At 53.5% G+C, this 19,099-nt stretch overlaps 1 protein-coding gene across 16 annotated transcripts in view; it reads left to right on the top strand.

Moving 5' to 3' along the window:
* The window catches only part of MROH1 (maestro heat like repeat family member 1), a 111,781-nt gene that overhangs the window by 30,936 nt on the left and 61,746 nt on the right, over positions 1–19,099 (top strand). For 15 of the 16 annotated variants that reach the window (XM_030804760.1, XM_030804767.1, XM_030804764.1 and 12 more), the window contains 5 exons: positions 199–361; positions 446–544; positions 10,220–10,371; positions 11,145–11,285; positions 11,737–11,829. In XM_030804760.1, coding sequence (XP_030660620.1) covers positions 199–361; positions 446–544; positions 10,220–10,371; positions 11,145–11,285; positions 11,737–11,829 — 648 coding nt within the window. The remainder of the gene's footprint in view (positions 1–198; positions 362–445; positions 545–10,219; positions 10,372–11,144; positions 11,286–11,736; positions 11,830–19,099) is intronic. The other variant, XM_030804766.1, reaches the window with a different exon arrangement.

Below are 19,099 nucleotides of genomic sequence, written 5' to 3'. Positions count from 1 at the left end.
TCCTGTGTGTGGGGTCTCCTCAGCAGCCCCTCAGCAGGGGAGGCTGTGCCTGCCACCTTCCCCGACCTGCACTTTCTAGGGACACTGAAAACAGCGTGCGCTTGTCCGAGGCTGGCAGTGACTGAGGGCAGAATGTCTTGGTCTTGCCTTTTGGGAGATTTCAGGGAGAGGTTCTACCTGCTGGTGTTTTGGGTTCAGGACCTGGTCTGGGACTGGCAGCAGGCGGCGAGTGGCGTCCTGGTGGCCGTGGGAAGGCAGTTCATCAGCAAGGTAATGGAGGAGCTGCTGCGCAGGCTACACCCTGGGACCTTGCCACACTGCGCCGTGCTGCACACCCTCGCTAGCCTCTCGGTGGCCAACGGTAGGTGACGCGCAGCCCGCCCCAGGAGGAGCACGGGGCACTGGAAGCCTTGGCAGAGGCCTTTGACAGTGTCCTCTCTCACAGCGTTCGGCGTAGTCCCCTTCCTGCCATCCGTCCTGAGCTCCCTGCTGCCTGTGCTGGGCATGGCCAAGCAGGACACGGTGCGTGTGGCGTTCTGCTCCGGTAAGAGGCGGCCTCGTCACCTTCTGTCTCAAGTGCCCCTTTGTGGGGGGCTGTTGCCAGGCATGCCTGTTTTAGGGGGACAGGTGGGCACTTTAGGCTGCAGGAAGAGGGGCTGTTGGAGGGAGGGGCCCCCTGGCTGAGGCTGCTGGCTGGTTGGGGGGCTCATGCGGGGCTGACAACAGCCTCTGTCTCTTGTTTCTCTCTGCTCCTGGGGAGTCTCCCACCTTACACTGTGGGTCCCCTGAGGCCTGGACATGCCTGGGAGGTAGGAAGAGACTTCCTCAAAGCCATGACTTTTTGTTTTCCTCCCCACTCCAGGCTAGAAAAGTGTCCACTCTCTGGGCATCTCAGGACCCAGGGGATGGGGGCACATTCATTCACCCCCACCCTCTGCCAGGAGCTCCGTTCTTGGCAGCAGTGCCCACAGCCCTCTGTGTGCCTGGCAGGGGACTGCGGGCATGTCATGGGCCCGGACCTTGGTTTCCGCTGCCACTGACAGTAGGGGAGTGGTTGGTGGGATTGGAGGGCATTTCTGTTAGAGGAGGGTGTGGAGATTGGAGATCCTGAGGTGCCCTTAGTGCCCTCACAGCCCACGGCCTCGTGTTCCTAGTGTCCCATGTCAGGAAGATGGCCAGCCCTGGTAGCTGGCCGAGAGGAGAACAGGACCCTCGTGCCCAGGGGACCAGCCCTTGTAAAGACCCAGCTCTCTGGGGCAGGGGTGGGTTAGGTTCCAGGCCTCCTCCCTAGGCAGCAGGTGTGGGAGGGCCCTGTGATGGGAGAGGGGCCTGGTGGGGCCCCGTGCAGGGCATGTTTTCAAAGCATGGAGGGAGTGGTTACAGGACTGGGCTGGGCTCCGTTGACTGAAGGGTTGGTTTGGAGCATTTGGACCCACATGCTCTGTTCCTGGTGACTTTGGGTTCAGATCACAGGGCTCCTGCCACCCTCTTCTCAGCCCCTGCGCTCCGTCTCCCCTGGCCCTGCTCTTTGATAGATGCCTTCATCTTTGGGGCACTCCTTCACAGGCTCTTTCTCACCTGTGGGTGAGGGCAGGGCCCCTTGGGTAGAAGGGATAGTAACCCCATGTGACCCAGTTTTGGCTAAAAATGGGATTGGTGACAGGATAGGGGCAGCTGCACACTGAGCCAGGTGTGAAGAAGCAGAGAGTGGAAGTGGGTGTGAGTGTGGACTCAGGTGCATGGGGTGCAGGATGTGCCATCCAGGCTGCAGGGCGGAGACAGAACGGGGCAGCTGGGGCACCTGCTGATCCCTCTGTCTCTGTGCTGCATGCTCATCGCCCCTTCCCGCCACTCCTCTGGGAAGTACATGGCCTGATCCCTGCAGCCACTGAGGCTCTAAGCAGAAACGGACTTGCGGTTCTGACACCTCTTGCTTACCTTCCCCTTCATAGGGGGCCTGCTGCTCCTCTGGGCCCTGCCATGCTGGCACTTTCCTCCATGTGTCAAACACATGGGTTCAGCGTGGGGCCTCCTCGTGTGGGACGTGTGCTCCCCACCACAAATGGAACGTTCCCTGTTTGCTTCTGGAGGGGATGGTGGTACTGCTGGCTGGAGCAGCCTGGGGCCAGAGGAGGCCGTATCAACTGGGTGAGGCCTAGTGGTGGGGGCAGTGGCAGGCCTGCGTCCACTGCGGGAGGGTGCAGGTCCAGCCAGGACAGGCAGTGTGCCAAGGACAGGAGTGCCCTCAGGGCACTGCAGCCAGGAGGCGAGGAGCCACAGGAAAGACTCCCAGTGGTGGAGGCACAGCTGGCCTGGCCACGCCGTCCAGCAGGGCAGGCATCCAGTAATTCCTCCCGGCCGAGGAACCCCTCCAGTAGGAAAGGTGGCAACAAAAGAAACAGACACTAATTGGAGATGTAGATGGTTCGGGGAAAAGAAAATAACAGAGAAAGAAAATCTCTGATTAATATCCTCAGGGAAATAAGTGGGCATCATGCATTCACGGGACAAGAGGTGTCACCATGGAGAAGCCACATTCAGGGAATAAAATTGGCCTTCTGTGAATTAAAGATGCCATAATAGAAATGGGAAAAATAATAGAACAATTGGAAGAGAAAGTTGTGGAAATTTCCAGAAAATAGAGGAAAAAGGCAAAAATGTGGAAAGTAGGAGAGAAAGAGAAGAGTGAACTAGCAGGCTGAACCCTGAAGCCAGCATTCCAATCAGAGGCACCCTAGAAAGAATGGACAGGGATGAGAGGTCAAGAGATGATGCAAAAGCATGCCCAGTGGCCGGTGACTCATGCCTGTAATCCCAGCACTTTGGGAAGCTGAAGTGGGCGGATCACTTGAGGTCAGGAGTTCAAGACCATTCTGGCCAACATGGCGAAACCCCGTCTCTACTAAAAATACAAAAAAATTAGCCAGGTGTGGTGGCGCATGCCTGTAATCCCTGATACTCTGGCTGAGACAGGAGGATTGCTTGAACCTGGGAGGCAGAGGCTGCAATGAGCCAAGACTGCACCACTGTACTCTAGCCTGGGTGACAGAGTGAGACTCTGTCTCAAAACAAACAAAAAAATCAAAACTAGCTGGGCATGGTAGCTTATGCCTGTAATCCCAGTACTTTGGGAGGCCATAATGGAAGGATCACTTGATCCCAGGAGTTCGAGACCAGGTTGGGCAACATGGTGAGACCCCATCGTTACAAAAAATATTTTTAAAAATTTGCCAGGTATGGTAGCACATGCCTGTATTCCAGCTCCTTGGAAGGCTGAGGCAGGAGGATTGCTTGACCCTGGGAAGTTGAGGCTGCAGTGAACCAAGATCAAGCCACTGGACTCCAGCCTGGGTGACAGAGCAAGACTCTGTCTCCAAAAAAAAAAAAAAAAAAAAAAAATCAAAACCTAATAACATAACAGGGGGTGGGCTTCTGCTTCTGGCCTTATGGTGGTCTGTTATTCTGAAAAACCTTCCCACTACAGAATACCTGCAATGCTGATGAGTTGACCAGCATCCTTCTGATCAAACAGAAGGAGAAACCTAGGCCCACAGAGGCCAAGAGGGGAGGTAAGGGGTTAGAGCTCTCCAGTGGCCCCTGGGCGCCTGCATGCCTTGATTTCTCATGGGAGACAAGGCCTTTTTTTTTTTTTTTTTTTTTTTTTTTTGAGACAGAGTCTTGCTCTGTCGCCCAGGCTGGAGTGCAGTGGCGCAATCTTGGCTCACTGCGAGCTCTGCCTCCTGGGTTCACGCCATTCTCCTGCCTCAGTCTCTCCGAGTAGCTGGGACTACAGGTGCCTGCCACCACGCCTGGCTAATTTTTTGTATTTCTAGTAGAGACGGGGTTTCACCGTGGTCTCGATCTCCTGACCTCGTGATCTGCCCACCTCGGCCTCCCAAAGTACTGGGATTACAGGCGTGAGCCACCACGCCCGGCCAGACAAGGCCTTTCTTTGTACTGGGTCAGAGCCCACCTGTACCAGACCCTCCAAGGCCCCTCCTCAGCAAAAAGTGATTGATGAGGAACCTTCCAGTGTGCGCCCTGGGAGGTAGTCTATTTTCTTTTAGAATTTCTTTTAAATCCTCTCTCCTGAGAATTTGTAACCATGGTCTGTCCTGATGTAGTTGTAGGGTTCAAAGTTATTCTTTGTGTTGGACTGGGAAGCCCTTAAGCTGAGACCTTAGCCTTGTAAATGGGCTGGACTGAAGTGTCCTGGGTGGGGTGGCCAGTGTCCTACTGAATGTTTGCGTCCCAGTCAGGCTGCATGGCAGTGGCTCTGGCCTGGGCTGCGTGGCTGTGGGAAGCAGCGCTTCCCTGGAGCGCAGGGTCTCGGCTCTGGTGTGGGGCCAGCAGCTCCCCACGGATCAGGACAAGCAGTATCAGTTACAATCACAAAGCACACACGTCAGCACACAAAAGAAGGAGCATTAGAGCAGAAAGTCACATAATTTGGATTGATGAGATACAGGATAAAAATAGCAAGGTAAAGAGGTGAAAGGGAGAAAGGACAGGGTCCTGTGAGGACAGAGCCAGTGTGAAAAGAGAACCAAATACAGTCTAGAAACAAAACTATAACCATTTCCATTAAAGAGTAAGGGGTGGGTGTGGCAGCCGGTTGCAGACACTGAAGAGAGTGCACCAGCTGGACAGGGGTCTGGGGACAACCCGGAGGGTAGCCCTGAGCTGGCAGAGAAAAGGGGGTGCGGGGCAGGTGTCAGGTGAGCTGGCCTAGCACCCCCCGCTAGAGAGCATGAGTCCAGAAGAGGTGAGAAGAGGCCCAGTCTCACCGGCATCATCAAAGGGAGACGCTGTGGAGGGGCCGCCAGGAGCCGCTGACTTTCACAGCCAGTGCCAGACCTGTTCCCTGGAGCCCTGTCACCGCCACCCAGGGCAGAAGGATGCTATGGGGCTGGGGCAGAGCAGGAGTCCCCACCCCCTGCACTGGAGAGGGTGTGGAGGCTCTGGGTGCTGCGGGTGAGTGACAGGTGTGCAGGGGATCCCCGCGCCAGCAAGAAAGGAGCTGAGGAGGAGCGGGAGGCTGGCAGCCCCTTGCCCTTTTCTCTGCCGGGGAGGGAAGTGTCGTGTAGCTTTAGGGAAACCACTGCAGTGTTGCAGTCCCAGGATTTCTGTGCAGTGCGTCGCTCCTGCGGGGCTAGCAGCCTCCCTGCAGACAGCCTGCGGGTTCCACTGGAATCCTCATGCTGTGCCACCTGACCCTCCCTGGCCTCTGTGGTCTCTGCAGGGTGGGAAGTGGGAGCTGAGCCCTCCCATCTCACTGTATGAGTCGGGCCGTTGCAAGTTTTGTCATTACTGTGGTCTCCTCACCTACCCAGACCTGAGCAAGGCAGAAAACACAGAAACTAATGCTTTAGAAGATAAGCAGTTGGCAAAGCGTTATGTTTTATACCTAGTTCTTTGAAATACGTGAATTAAATACCTAAGCTGCTGCCTAATCAAGAGAAGAGGGAGAAACAAGCCAAGTGGTAAACAGGAGGTGAATAGATGTGGGGACAGCGAGGGGTGGTGTGGGGACCGCCGGGGGATGTGAGGGGTGGCGTGGGGACCGTGAGAGGGATGGTGGGGGGTGGCGCAGGGGCCTTGAGGAGACGTGAGGGGCAGTGCGAGGACCGTGGGGGGATGGTGAGGGGCGGCGGGGGGACAGTGAGGGGCGGCGGGGGGACCACAAGGGACCAGCAAGGGCCACCGAGGGAACCGCGTGCCCAGTGCAGCCCCTCTGAAAGCCCGGCAGCGAGTGCTCTAGGAGAGCGCCGGTTCCCAGGCAGTGCTCTGCGGGCTCCACAGTGAGCTCTCTCCCAGTCCTCAGGGCTGTGTCATTTCCCCGGGGAAATGAAGCAAAAAGGACAGTTTCCAATTTTTTTTTTTTTTTTGGAGACAGGGTTTCGCTCTGTCACCCAGGCTGGAGTGCAGGGGTGTGATCTTGGCTCACTGCAACCTCTGCCTCCCAGGCTGCAGTGATCCTCCCACCTCAGCTCCCCGAGTAGCTGTGACCAGAGGTGCCCGGCACCACACCCGGCTAATTTTTGTATTTTTAGTAGAGACGGGGTTTCCCCATGTTGGCCAGGCTGGTCTTGAACTCCTGACCTCAGGTGATCTGTCCACCTCGGCCTCCCAAAGTGCTGGGATTACAGGCATGAGCCACTGTGCCCGGCCCCAAATTCTTTTTGTGACCTGAGCATCACCACAAAAGAGATCCAGGGACCAGCCTCACTCAGGGTCTGCCCTCCCCCATGCCCCTGCTGCTGAACCCAAGTCAGAGATGGTTTCAGGTGCCTTTGTTGGGATATGGTGACCCTTGATACCCCAAAACTTGGAACGAAGCAGATTCCTATCACCTCGCATCCCCCGCTGTGATTGCTGACCCTAGGAACAATATCCGTATTGCCTGGCACAGGGGCTGGCTCTGTCCTGACAGGGGGGTCACCCCAGGAGTGAGAGGCCAGCTCCACATTGGGAGGGTGGGCCCTGACACTGATCGACATAGGAAGGAAAACCACACGGCCACTGCCCTTATTGTTGATCCCTATTAAAAACTCAGGCTAGGCTGGGCGCAGTGGCTTGCGCCTATAATCCCAGCACTTTGGGAGGCCGAGGTGGTTGGATCGCTTGAACCCAGGAGTTTGAGACCAATCTGGGCATCGTAGTGAGACCTCTGTTTCCAAAAAACTATAAAATAAAATTAGCCAGGTACAGTGTCACGCACCTGTAGTCCTAGCTACTTGAGAGGCTGAGGTGGGAGGATCACTTGAGCCCAGGAGGTCGAGGCTGCAGTGAGCTAAGTTGGTGTCACTACAGTCACTACACTCCAGCCTGAGTGACAAACCGAGACCCTGTCTCAAAAAAAAAAAAAAAAACCAAAATCCTACAATCAACCACACAAAGAATGGAAAAAGCCAAAGGTTTTTGGTCTTCACTTAATAAAATTATTTATATAAAATCCCAACACATTCCCACAAATTATTAGAGGTGACAAGAATTTAGCAGGATGCTGTTGGAGGACCAGCAGCTAAAGCTTATCTGCATTCCTGTGTACTAGACTCAGAGGTGCCAGCTCCTCTGTGAATCTGTCATCACAGATTCTGGTGAGCTTCTGATGAGAGTGCCACAGGGCCTGAGTCGACCATCGGGTTCGCGCCTGGAGGTGCTGGTGACCCTGAAGGCAGTGCTAGAAGATGGCCAGTGGCCCCATGAAGGGGACAAGGGGTACAGGTGGAGATTTTTTATTTGGGTGGCGCTTCTCAGGGCCTTTGCTCTTGCAGGGTTGCTGCAGGGTCTGTGTCAGAGGGAGGCTTTATGGGGACCGCTGGCTACACAGGAGCCAAGTGGGGGGGTGTAGGAAGCACAGAGCATAGGTGCGGGTTCCAGTGGTCTCAGGGTCCCCTTCGGTGAGGTTGCCAGCCCATTGTAAGGAGGGGTTTGTGGTGAGAAAAGGGTGTGAAACAGTTGCCCAAGCACGGAAAGCCAGGGACCGGCGAGCCTCGCAGGACTGTTGGGAGCATCTGCACCCTTTGATTCTTAGAGGCTGGGTTTAAAGTGATATCTTAAGATACAAAAAAGTATAAGTCACAAAGGAAAAGATTAACAAGTTTGACATGACAAATTAAAGGAATTTGTTCATCAGGAGATCTGAAAAAATGTACAGAACTGCAGATGAACATCACCAAGAAAAAGAATTACCAAAGAAGATACTATAAATAGTTTTCTCTACTTTATAAGAAGTGGAAAGGCTCACCCATGGCCCTGGGAGCAGCAGTGGATGGGGCCTAAGGCCAGTGGGAACTTGCGCTCACACCCCAGCCTGGCCCTCTGCACCACATCGGCATCAGCCCAGGGGGGCCTCACAGCAGCCCTGGGTCAGGTGCTACCACTGCTCTATTTTTTTTTTTTTTTTTTTTGAGACAATCTCATACTGTCGCCCGGGCTGGAGTGCAGTGGCATGATCTCAGCTCACTGCAACCTCTGCATCCCGGGTTCAAGCGATTCTCCTGCTTCAGCCTCCCAAGTAGCTGGGATTACAGGTGCGTGCCACCACACCCAGCTAACTTTTTGTATTTTTAGTACAGACGGGGTGTCAACATGTTGCCCAGGATGGTCTCGAACTCCTGACCTCATGATTCGCCCGCCTCAGCCTCCCAAAGTTCTGGGATTACAGGCGTGAGCCACTGTGCCCGGCCACTGCCTCATTTTATAAGTGAGGAAACTGAGGCACAAAGAGGCTGAGTAACTCATCCCAGGCCATACACCCGGGGAGTGGGAGAGCCAGGACTAGGCCAGCCTGCACCTCTGAGCTGCCTTTTAAAGCAGATGTGGGAAGAACTCCTAGGAAATCAGAAGGGGAGACTACAGCTCAGAAAAATGGGGCAAGAAAAGGCCAGAACCATACAGCCAGCCAACATACAGAAAGGTGATCAGCCCACTATCTGCAAAGAGGTATTATCTCACATTAAGCAGTTTGGAGAAAATTAAAAGTAATTGTTTGAACATACCAAGTTTAGATTGTGCTTTGGAGCAGGGCCTGTAGCAGCGAGCTATTGGGATTGGCACTTGGCAGCCACTCTGGAGAGAGTGGGCCCATCAGAAGAACTCAAGATTGGGGCAGCTGAGGTGGTCCCAGCAGTGCCCCCTTGGTCTTGTGCCTTGTGCGGCCCCTCTCCGTGTGGTGGGTGCATCCTTTGAGGCTCTGGACTTTGCCCTGAAGCTCATGGTCCCTTTGTGTTTCCTCCTCCAGTTTCTGCATCTCCGCCTGGTCCTCAGCAGGGCTGTGTGAAAGGTGCTGGCCTCAGTTTATCTCCCTGTCCCCCCATGTTCCCCCTTCACCCAGTGCCCAACCCCACTGACCACTCGCACATCAGCACCTGAGTTTGGCCCATGTCCTGGGCTCCAGGCCCTACAGCCAGTGTTTTCTGACTCTCCACCCAGATGTCCACACCACTCGAAGCCTGGGTGGCCACCTGCCCAACCTCTGCCTGCTCCCAGCTCTGCCCTCAGGGTCAGCGCAAGGCCACCGCTGAGTCACATCCACAGGTCACATCCACGGTCACTGGCGCACTGTCAGGAGCTGCCCACCCGTGGGAGGGCCTTATGCTGACCCTGGCATCCTGGTGCCCCTCCGCCCTGCCGTTGTTCTCCCTGTGGCTCTTCCCGCCCACACTGTGCCCAGCACGGCAGCCTTGGGCAGAATGTGTGGCACAAGTCCGTCTATGAGGATGGTGGGCATGGCGCTGCTCCTCTTGTCTCTGTGGCAGACTGGAGTGGGCAGGAACTTGCGGCCAGAGGGCATTTTGGGGAGGAGGTTGGTACTTGGCACCAGTTTTCTTTGGTGACAAGCACCAAGTGCAAATTAGGTGGCTTCAAACAACAGAAATGTATTTTCTCACAGTTTTGGAGACCGGAAGTCCAAGCTCAAGATGTTGGCAGGATTAGTTCCTTCTTGGGAGCCCAGAGAGAGAATTCATTTTAGGCTCCCCAGCTGCTGGTGGGGCCATGGATTCCGGGTGTCCTTGGCCTGAGGCTGCCTTGCCCCAGTCTGTGCCTCCATGTCACATGGCCATCTTCCTTCTGCCTCTGCATCTTTTCTTATAAGGATGTTGTCATGTTGGAGTTACAGTCCACCCTATTTTGCTATGACCCCATTTTAACAGTCACATCTGGCCAGGTGCGGTGGCTGATGCCTGTAATCTCAGCACTTTGGGAGGCCAAGGTGGGCAGATCACTTGAGGTCAGCAGTTTGAAACCAGCCTGGCCAACATGGTGAAACCCTGTCTCTTCTAAAAATTTAAAAATTAGCCAAGTATGATGGTACACACCTGTAGTTCCAGCTAGGCGAGAGGCTAAGGCAGGAGAATTGCTTGAACCTGGGAGGCAAAGGTTGTAGTGAGCTGAGGTCAAGCCACTGCATTCCAGCCTGGGTGACAGAGCAAGACTGTGTCACAACACACCAGCCTGAGTGACAGACCGAGCAAGACTCTGTCTCAAAAAAAAAGTCACATCTGCAAAAACCCTATTTCCAATAAGGCCATGAATTTGGAGGGACACTTTTCACCCCTGTGTAGTCCTGGAGTTCTGTGCTTGGCTGGTGTACTAGGGAGGGCATCTTGCAGGCTGCCATGGGATTTCTGGAAGGGGCAGGAGGCAGACATAGGTGCTGAGGATCGTCACAAACCCATGGCCTGCAGCCACTTACCACCGGCTGGTGTCGTAGCTCTGCAGCGCTTCAGTGAGGGTGCCCTGGAATACCTGGCCAACCTGGACCGAGCCCCAGACCCCACGGTCAGGAAGGACGCCTTTGCCACCGACATCTTCAGCGCCTACGATGTTCTCTTCCACCAGTGGCTGCAGAGTCGAGAAGCCAAGGTATGCCCCGTGGCTGCATCAGTCCACACCTGATGCCAGGGCGCTCTCCTCCCCACATTCCCTGCCCATGGCAAATTGATCAGAGGGTGGTGGTGTTGCATTGGCGAGCAGAGGTGCCCAATGAGAGGTGGCTCACCTTTATTTATTTTTTTGAGACAGAGTCTCACTCTGTCACCCAGGCTGGAGTGCAGTGGCATGACCTTGGCTCACTGCAGCCTCTGCCTCCCTGCTTCAAGCGATTCTCATGTCTCAGCCTCCTGAGTAGGTGGGATTACAGGCGCCTGCCACCACTCCGACTAATTTTTGTGTTTTTAGTAGAGATGAGGTTTCGCCATGTTGGCCAGGCTGGTCTCGAACTCCTGACCTCAGGTGATCCACCCGCCTTGGCCTCCCAAAGCTCTGGGATTACAGGTGTGAGCCACCGTGCCTGGCCACCTTTAGGCTGCCACACCTGTGCAGGGCCCCGTCTGCAGTCCCCGTACTTGTGGCTTGTGCCAGAGGGGCCCTAGTCACTGGGTTTTCCCTTCTGCCCAGAGGCCCAGTGCTGCTGGTGGGGCACTGAGCATCTCCTACAAACCCCCTGGGCCTGGCCAGCATCTGGCTTGCTGTGGTCTCCCCACAGCTGACCTCTGGGTGCTGGGCTCACGTCCCAGCCCCCGTAGCACCCACTGGTAGCCCAGTGTTCATTCACGTCCGTCACGGGTGCTGGGCATGCTCTGAGCAGTCGGTGTTGACTGAGCAGTGTAAGCTTCCCGCCCGCTGTCCCCTCTCAGCTCCGTCTTGCTGTGGTGGAGGCTCTGGGGCCTATGAGCCATCTGCTGCCCAGTGAGAGGCTGGAAGAGCAGCTGCCCAAGCTCCTCCCTGGGATCCTCGCCCTCTACAAGAAGCATGCAGAGACCTTCTACTTGTCCAAGGTATCTGCAGGCAGGGCGGGTCTACTGTCCCTGAGGACCCCTCCAATCAGACTCCCCGGGGGTGGCCGTGAGTCCTCTGCTAGGGCTCAGTGGTGGGTGGGGGTGGCCCTGAGTTCTCTGCTAAGGCTCCGTGGTGGCCTGTGAAGGACAGGGCCCTTGTGGGGACCAGCTTAGTTTTCCCATCGCTCTGCCCTGGACTGTGCCAGGAACCTGGGCCTCTTGGTCCATGGCACCTGCGGCTTAGGGAGCTCCCCTCCTGGGCCCTCCCCACCCTCCTCCCTGGCTCTGAGTTCTAGAGGTAGACGAAGGGCCTCATTTGAGCCCCAAGGTGGGGCCCAGGTCCTCCTGGCCCATGTCTTCCTGTGGCCCAACTGGGAGGCTCTGGTTGACCTCAGTCAGTTTCGGGGGGCTGGAGGTAGGACTGACGGCCTCTTCTCCCTACCCCGAGCAGAGCCTGGGCCAGATCCTCGAGGCAGCCGTGAGTGTGGGCAGCCGCACACTGGAGACCCAGCTGGATGCCCTCTTGGCTGCACTGCACTCCCAGGTAGGAGGTGGGCGTCAGGGGGCAGGTCCAGGTTCTGCACACTCTTCTGTGGGAAGTTGCTGGACAAGGGGTGCAGAAAGCAAGTCGGGGTGGACGGCTCAGCCACGTGGGGCTGAGGACTGGGCATTCCCTGAAGGTCACTTAGGTGACTTCTTAGCGATGTGGCGATGCTCTTGCCCTGCCCAGCAGTGGCACATGCAGGTGACATAGGAGCCCCCAGGATGGAGGTGGCAGGAGTGGGTGCCCAGGCCCAGTGCAGGCCCGGTACAGGTAGTCCCGGAGAAAAGTCAGCGCAGCCGCTTTGGCTGCCAGTTGGGGGAGACTGCCCTGGGTTTCTGGGGACGGAGCTCAGAGAAGCAGAGGAGAGGCCCTGGGCTGCAGGACGGGGGTCTTGAAGGCCCTGCTGGAGAGGAAGCAATGTGGGGAGGAGGCTGAGCAGCTGGGGCAGCTGGGGCCCCTCCCCAGGTTGGGTGAATGAGGCCTGAGAACGACTGAGGGACGTAGGTGCCGGGTCACCCATGACCTTGGCACTGGGGGTCATCTGTCCATGGGACTTTCTGGATGAGAGAGGAGAAGGGCAGGGAGCTAGAGAGGGTAGTGTGGTGAAGTCTGCAAGGAGACTTTATGAAAAGAAGTGTGGAGGTGTGGGCTTGTGTGGAGGTGGGTTTACTGCTTGGCTCTGCCCCTCACCTGGCCCACTCCAGCTGGGCCCCACTCTCCACCGCCTGGATGGTCCTGGCTGCATCCCAGAAACAAAGGGGAAGAGGGGACGGCAGCCACAGAGCTAGTAAACATAATGTAAGTGCTGTGAACAGTTACATGGTAACAAACTGTTAAAACTGTATGAAATGGTTAGGTTCCTAGAAAGATACAAATGTCAAAATTGGTACGAAAAGCAACAGAGAATTGAATAAGCCAATAAAGCAACAGAAATAATATTCTAAGACCTTTCTTCCTTAAAACAAGCCTGGGACCCAAATGGTTTCACAACTGAGTTCTACCAAACTTTTGAGGAACAATTAATTCCCGTCCAGTACAAGTACATTTGGAAATAGAAAAAGATCCAGAGCTACCTCTTTCATTCTGTGAGCTCTTGGTCAAATCTCAGTCAGAGCCGTATAAGGAAATGCAGGTGTGTAATGATGAGCATAGACGTGAGGTTTTGCATAAAGTAGCAGGTTACTGAACCCAAGACCATACATTCATTCATTCATTCATTCATTCATTTATTTATTTATTTATTTATTTATTTTGAGATGGAGTTTCGCTCTTGATGCCCTGGCTGGAGTGCTGTGGCACGATCTCGGCTCACTGCAACCTCTCCCTCTCGGGTACAAGCGATCTCCTGCCTCAGCCTCCTGAGTAGCTGGGATTACAGGTGCCCACCACCACACTTGGCTAGTTTTTTGTATTTTTAGTAGAGATGGGGTTTCACCATGTTGGCCAGGCTGATCGCAAACTCCTGACCTCAAGTGATCCACCCGCCTCGGCCTCTCAAAGTGTTAGGATTACAGGCATGAGCCACGGAGCCCAGCCAAGACTGTACTTTTCAAAACACCTTATGCGGGAGGGCTTAGTTCACAACGCAAGGCCTATCCAGCATTCAGCAGCTGTCAGTGCACTTCATCACAGTAATAGACTAAAGAAAAACTGTCTGAGTTCAATCAATGCAGAAAAAACTTTTGATGATTTTTTCTTTTCCCCTGAGATGGAGTTTCGCTCTTCTTGCCCAGGCTGGAGTGCAATGGTGCGATCTTGGCTCACTGCAACCTCCTCCTCCCGGGTTTAAGTGATTCTCTTGCCTCAGCCTCCCAAGTAGCTGGGGTTACAGGCACACGGGCCACCACGCCCGGCTAATTTTTGTATTTTTAATAGAGACGGGGTTTCACCATGTTGGCCAGGCTGGTCACGAACTCCTGACCTCAAGTGATCCCCCTGCTTCAGCCTCCCAAAGTATTGGGATTACAGGCGTGAGCCACTGTGCCTGGCCTAAAATTCTTAACAACTAAGATTGGAAACGAACTTCCCTAACTTAACAAAGTTTGTATAGCCGAAACCTCAGTCTGCATCATAACTGATGGGAAGTGTTAGGCAATTCCCTGTGAGGTTACTAACAGGAAGGGCCTGCCTCTCACTGCAGATAGGGTCCTCTGCTGGTTCTATAGGGAAAGAAAAGAACCAGGAGGGAAGGGAAGATGGTCATTATTCATCACCTGTCCACCTTTCTGGCCAAGCTATTAGGACTAATCAGAAGTTCCTACAAGGCGTGGTGGCTCACATCTGTAATCCCAGCACTTTGGGAGGCTGAGGAGGAAGAACTGCTTGAGCCGAGGAGTTCGAGACCAACCTGGGCAACATAGGGAGACCCCATCTCTACAGAAAAACATTAGCCGAGTATAGTGGCACAGATCTGTAATCCCAGCTATTCAGGAGGCTGAGGTTGGAGGATCACTTGAGCCCAGGAAGTTGAGGCTGCAGTGAGCCATGATCATGCCACTGTACTCCAGCCTGGGTGACAGAAAGACCTTGTCTCAAAGAAAGAAAAAACAAGTTCTGCAAATTTGCCAGTTACAAGACCAACCTACAAAAGCCAAGAACATGGCCGGGCGCGGTGGCTCACGCTTGTAATCCCAGCACTTTGGGAGGCCGAGGCGGGCGGATCACGAGGTCAGGAGATCGAGACCACGGTGAAACCCCGTCTCTACTAAAAATACAAAAAATTAGCCGGGTGTGGTGGCGGGCGCCTGTAGTCCCAGCTACTCGGAGAGGCTGAGGCAGGAGAATGGCGTGAACCTGGGAGGCGGAGCTTGCAGTGAGCCGAGATTGCGCACTGCACTCCAGCCTGGGGACAGAGCGAGACTCCGTCTCAAAAAAAAAAAAAAAAAATCCAAGAACGTTTTTCTACACCAGCACTGACCAGCTAGAAAGTATATGAAAACACTATCTACAATAGCAACAGAAACTTATTAACAGCCAGGTGTCATGGCGCATGCCTGTGGTTCCAGCTACTCGAGAGGCTGAGGTGGGAGGATCGCTTGAGCCCAGGAGGTTGAGGCTGCAGTGAGCTGTGATCGTGCCAGTGCATTCCAGCCTGGGCAACAGTGAAAGACTGTGTCTTTAACAAAAAAAAAAAAAGGCCGAGCGCCATGGCTCATGCCTGTTATCCCAGCACTTTGGGAGGCCAAGGCAGGCGGATCACGAGGTCAGGAGATCGAGACCATCCTCGATAACACAGTGAAACCCTGTCTGTACTAAAAATACAAAAAAATTAACCGAGCATGGTAACGGGCGCCTGTAGTCCCAGCTACTTGGGAGGCTGAGGCAGGAGAATGGCGTGAACCTGGGAGGTGGAGCTTGCAGTGAGCCGAGATTGTGCCACCGCACTCCAGCCTGGGCGACAGAGCGAGACTCTGTCTCAAAAAAAAAAAAAAAAAAAAAGGAAAAGAAAGTTATTATGTATAGGAATTAATGGAGTATGTGCAAGAACTCTATGGAGAAAAAGTTCACAATTCTGAAAACAGTGGAAAAAAGAGATGTGGCATAGTATCATTTACAAAGTCTAAAAATGAGCGAAACAACACACATTTGCAAAAACTATAGAAACAAAGAATGATTATCTACATGGGGGGAGGATGGGAGTAGAGAATTGATTGAAAAGGGAAATAAGAATATACAAAAGCTGAGAAGGTAGAAAAATGTGTTATTTCCTATTCTTTGAGCTATCCATTCATTTGTTTTTCCATTGCGTTTTAGGTTTTGTTCATATTGATCTGTAGCAGTTATTTATTTAATTTTTTTAGAGACAGGGTCTTGCTCTGTCCTGCAGGCTGGAGTACAGTGATGTGGTCACAGCTCACTTCAGCTTCCAAAACCTGGGCTCAAGCGATCCTCCCACCTCAGCCTACAGAGTAGCTGCGACTACAGGTGCACGCCACCATGCCTGGCTTTTTTTGTTTTTAATTTTTTGTAGAAATAGAGTCTTGGCCAGGTACAGTGGCTCGTGCCTGTAATCCCAGCACTTTGGGAGGCCGAGGCGAGCGGATCACCTGAGGTCAGGAGTTCAAGACCAGCCTGGCCAACATGGTGAAACCCTGTCTCTACTAAAAAATACAAAAAAAAATTAGCCGGGTGTGGTGGCATGTGCCTGTAATCCCAGTTACTCAGGAGGCTGAGGCTGGAGAATCATTTGAACCCAGGAGGTGGAGGTTGCAGTTGCAGTGAGCTGAGATCACGCCACTGCACTCCAGCCTGGGCAACAGAGTGAGACTCTGTCTCAAAAAAAAAAGAAAGAGAGCCTCACTCTGTTGCCCAGGCTGGTCTCCAACTCCTGGCTTCAGGTGTTCCTCTTGTCTCAACCTCCCAAATTATTGAGATTACAGGTGTGAGCCACTGCGCCTGGCCTATAGCAGTTATTTATAACCTTGTATTATATATGTGAAAATATTTGTTCCTACTTTGTCATGGAGTCATTAATTCATTCTTAAGACAGGGTCTCGCTTTGTCACACAGGCTGGAGTGCAGTGGCGACAACAGCTCACTGCAAGCCTCGGCCTCCCAGCTCAAGCGATCCTCCTGCCTCATCCCCTCCCCCAACCCCAGTAGCTGGGACCACAAATCATGCTACTTTGTCCTTTATCTTTTAACTCTGTTTATGACATTTTTTTGGCCATACAAAGTTGTATAATTTTTACATTATCATTTATCCATCTTTTATGTTATAGTTCAGGTTTTGTTATACATAGAAAACCCTTTCAAATTCAGTGATTAGTGGCTGGGCAGAGTGGCTCATACCTGTAATCCCAGCACTTTGGGAGGCCGAGGCGGGCAAATCACAAGGTCAGGAGTTTGAGACCAGCCTGGCCAACATGGTGAAACCCTGTCTCTACTAAAAATACAAAAAATTAGCCGGGCGTGGTGGCGGGTGCCTGTAATCCCAACTACTCGGGAGGCTGAGGCGGGAGAATTGCTTGAACCCGGCAGGTGGAGGTTGCAGTGAGCCAAGATTGCACCACCTCATTCCAGCCCAGGCGACAGAGTGAGATTCCATCTCCAAAAAAAAAAAAAAAAAATTCAATAATTTTTGTTTTCTCAGTTCTCCCAATTTCCCCTACGCTTTTTTTTTTTTTTTTTTTTTTTTTGAGATGGAGTCTTTCTCTGTCCCCCAGGCTGGAGTGCAGTGGCGCGATCTCAGCTCACTGCAAGCTCCACCTCCCGGGTTCACGCCATTCTCCTACCTCAGCCTCTCTGAGTAGCTGGGACTACAGGCGCCCGCCACCGCGCCCGGCTAATTTTTTGTATTTTTAGTAGAGACGGGGTTTTACCGTGGTCTCGATCTCCTGACCTCGTGATCCGCCCGCCTCGGCCTCCCACAGTGCTGGGATTACAGGCTTGAGCCCCTACGCTTTTATTATTATTGTTATTGAGACAGAGTCTTTCACTCTGTCGCCCAGGCTGGAGTGCAGTGGTGCGATCTTGACTCACTGCAACCTCTGCCTCCTAGGTTCAAGTCATTCTCCTGCCTCAGCCTTCCAAGTAGCTGGGATTACAGGCACATGCTATGATGCCCGGCTAATTTTCATATTTTTAATAGAGACGGGGTATCACTATGTTGGCCAGGCTGGTCTTGAACTCCTGACCTCAAGTGATCCACCCACCTTGGCCTCCCAAAGTGCTGGGATTACAGATATGAGCCTCTGTGCCCGGCCCCCTACGCTTTTATTAATTAATCTGTCTGGGATTTATTTTAGGGAAGGAATGAGAATCCAACTGTATCTTTTTTCCAGATGAATACTCATTTGCATTAGTTATATATTGCTGTGTAACCAATTACCACAAAACTTACCACCTTAAAACAACAACATCTAAGCCAGGTGCAGTGGCTCATGCCTGTAATCCCAGCACTTTGGGAGGCCGAGGCAGGTGGACCACGAGGTCAGGAGTTCGAGACCACCCCGACCAACATGGTGAAACCCTGTCTCTACCAAAAATACAAACATTAGCCAGGAGTGGTGGCACGCACTTGTAATCCCAGCTACTCAGGAGGCTGAGGCAGGAGAATCACTTGAACCCAGGAGGCGGAGGTTGCAGTGAGCCGAGATCGCGCCATTGCACTGCAGCCTGGGAAACAGAGCGAGACTCTGTCTCAGTAAACAACAACAACATCTATTATCTCACAGTGGGTCCGGAAGGTGAGAGCAGCTCAGGGAGTCGCTCCAACTCAGGGTCCCTTGTTAGTTTACACCCATTCATGCTGTCGGCCTGGGCCGTGCCATCTGAAGGCTCTACTGGGGTTGGAGGATCTGCTTCCAAGGCTGTTCATTCACATGGCTGTTGGCTGGAGGCCCCAGTTCCTCACCACATCGATCTCTCCATAAGGCCACTTGAGTGTCCTCACAACACGGCGGCTAGCTTCCTGCAGGGCAAGTGATCTGAAAGAGCGGGCAGGAAGCTGCAGCATCTTTTTTTTTTTTTTTTTTTTTTGAGACGGAGTCTCGCTCTGTCGCCCAGGCTGGAGAGCAGTGGCGCGATCTTGGCTCACTGCAACCTCTGCCTCCCCGGTTCACGCCATTCTCCTGCCTCAGCCTCCCAAGTAGCTGGGACTATGGGTGCCCGCAACCACACCTGGCTAATTTTTTGTATTTTTAGTAGAGATGGGGTTTCACCGTGTTAGCCAGGATGGTCTTGATCTCCTGACCTTGGGATCCACCCACCTCGGCCTCCCAAAGTGCTGGGATTACAGGCGTGAGCCACCGCGCCCAGCCAACTGCAGCATCTTGTATGATCATATTTGGTCTTTACAGTAGAAATAACAAGGAGCTCGCCGGGCGCGGTGACTCACACCTGTAATCCCAGCACTTTGGGAGGCCGAGGCGGGCGGATCACCTGAGGTCAGGAGTTAGAGACCATCCTGACCAACATGGAGAAAACCCGTCTCTATTAAAAATACAAAAATTAGCCAGGTATGGGTGGCACACGCCTGAGGCTGAGGAGAATCGCTTGAACCCGGCAGGCGGAGGTTGCAGTGAGCCAAGATCGCACCATTGCACTCCAGCCTCGGCAACAAGAGTGAAACTGTTTCAAAAAAAAAAGAAAAAGAAATAACAAGAAGCTACCTGGGAACCTGGAGCTGAGCCCTGGGGCCAGCTCCTCTACCTCGCAGTGCTTTCCGACAGTTCTCTAAGAACCCAGGTTGGGGTGTGGCACTGTGGGCCTGGGGCCTTTGCTGTGGTTACCTCTTCTGGCTCATAAGAGGGCTCTGCTGAAGAATTGC

Source organism: Nomascus leucogenys, chromosome 23 (assembly GCF_006542625.1).
Source record: "Nomascus leucogenys isolate Asia chromosome 23, Asia_NLE_v1, whole genome shotgun sequence".
In the NCBI taxonomy this organism is placed as follows: Eukaryota; Metazoa; Chordata; class Mammalia; order Primates; family Hylobatidae; genus Nomascus; species Nomascus leucogenys.
Note: the sequence above shows the minus strand (reverse complement) of the source record. Positions and strands in the feature narration are given on the sequence as shown.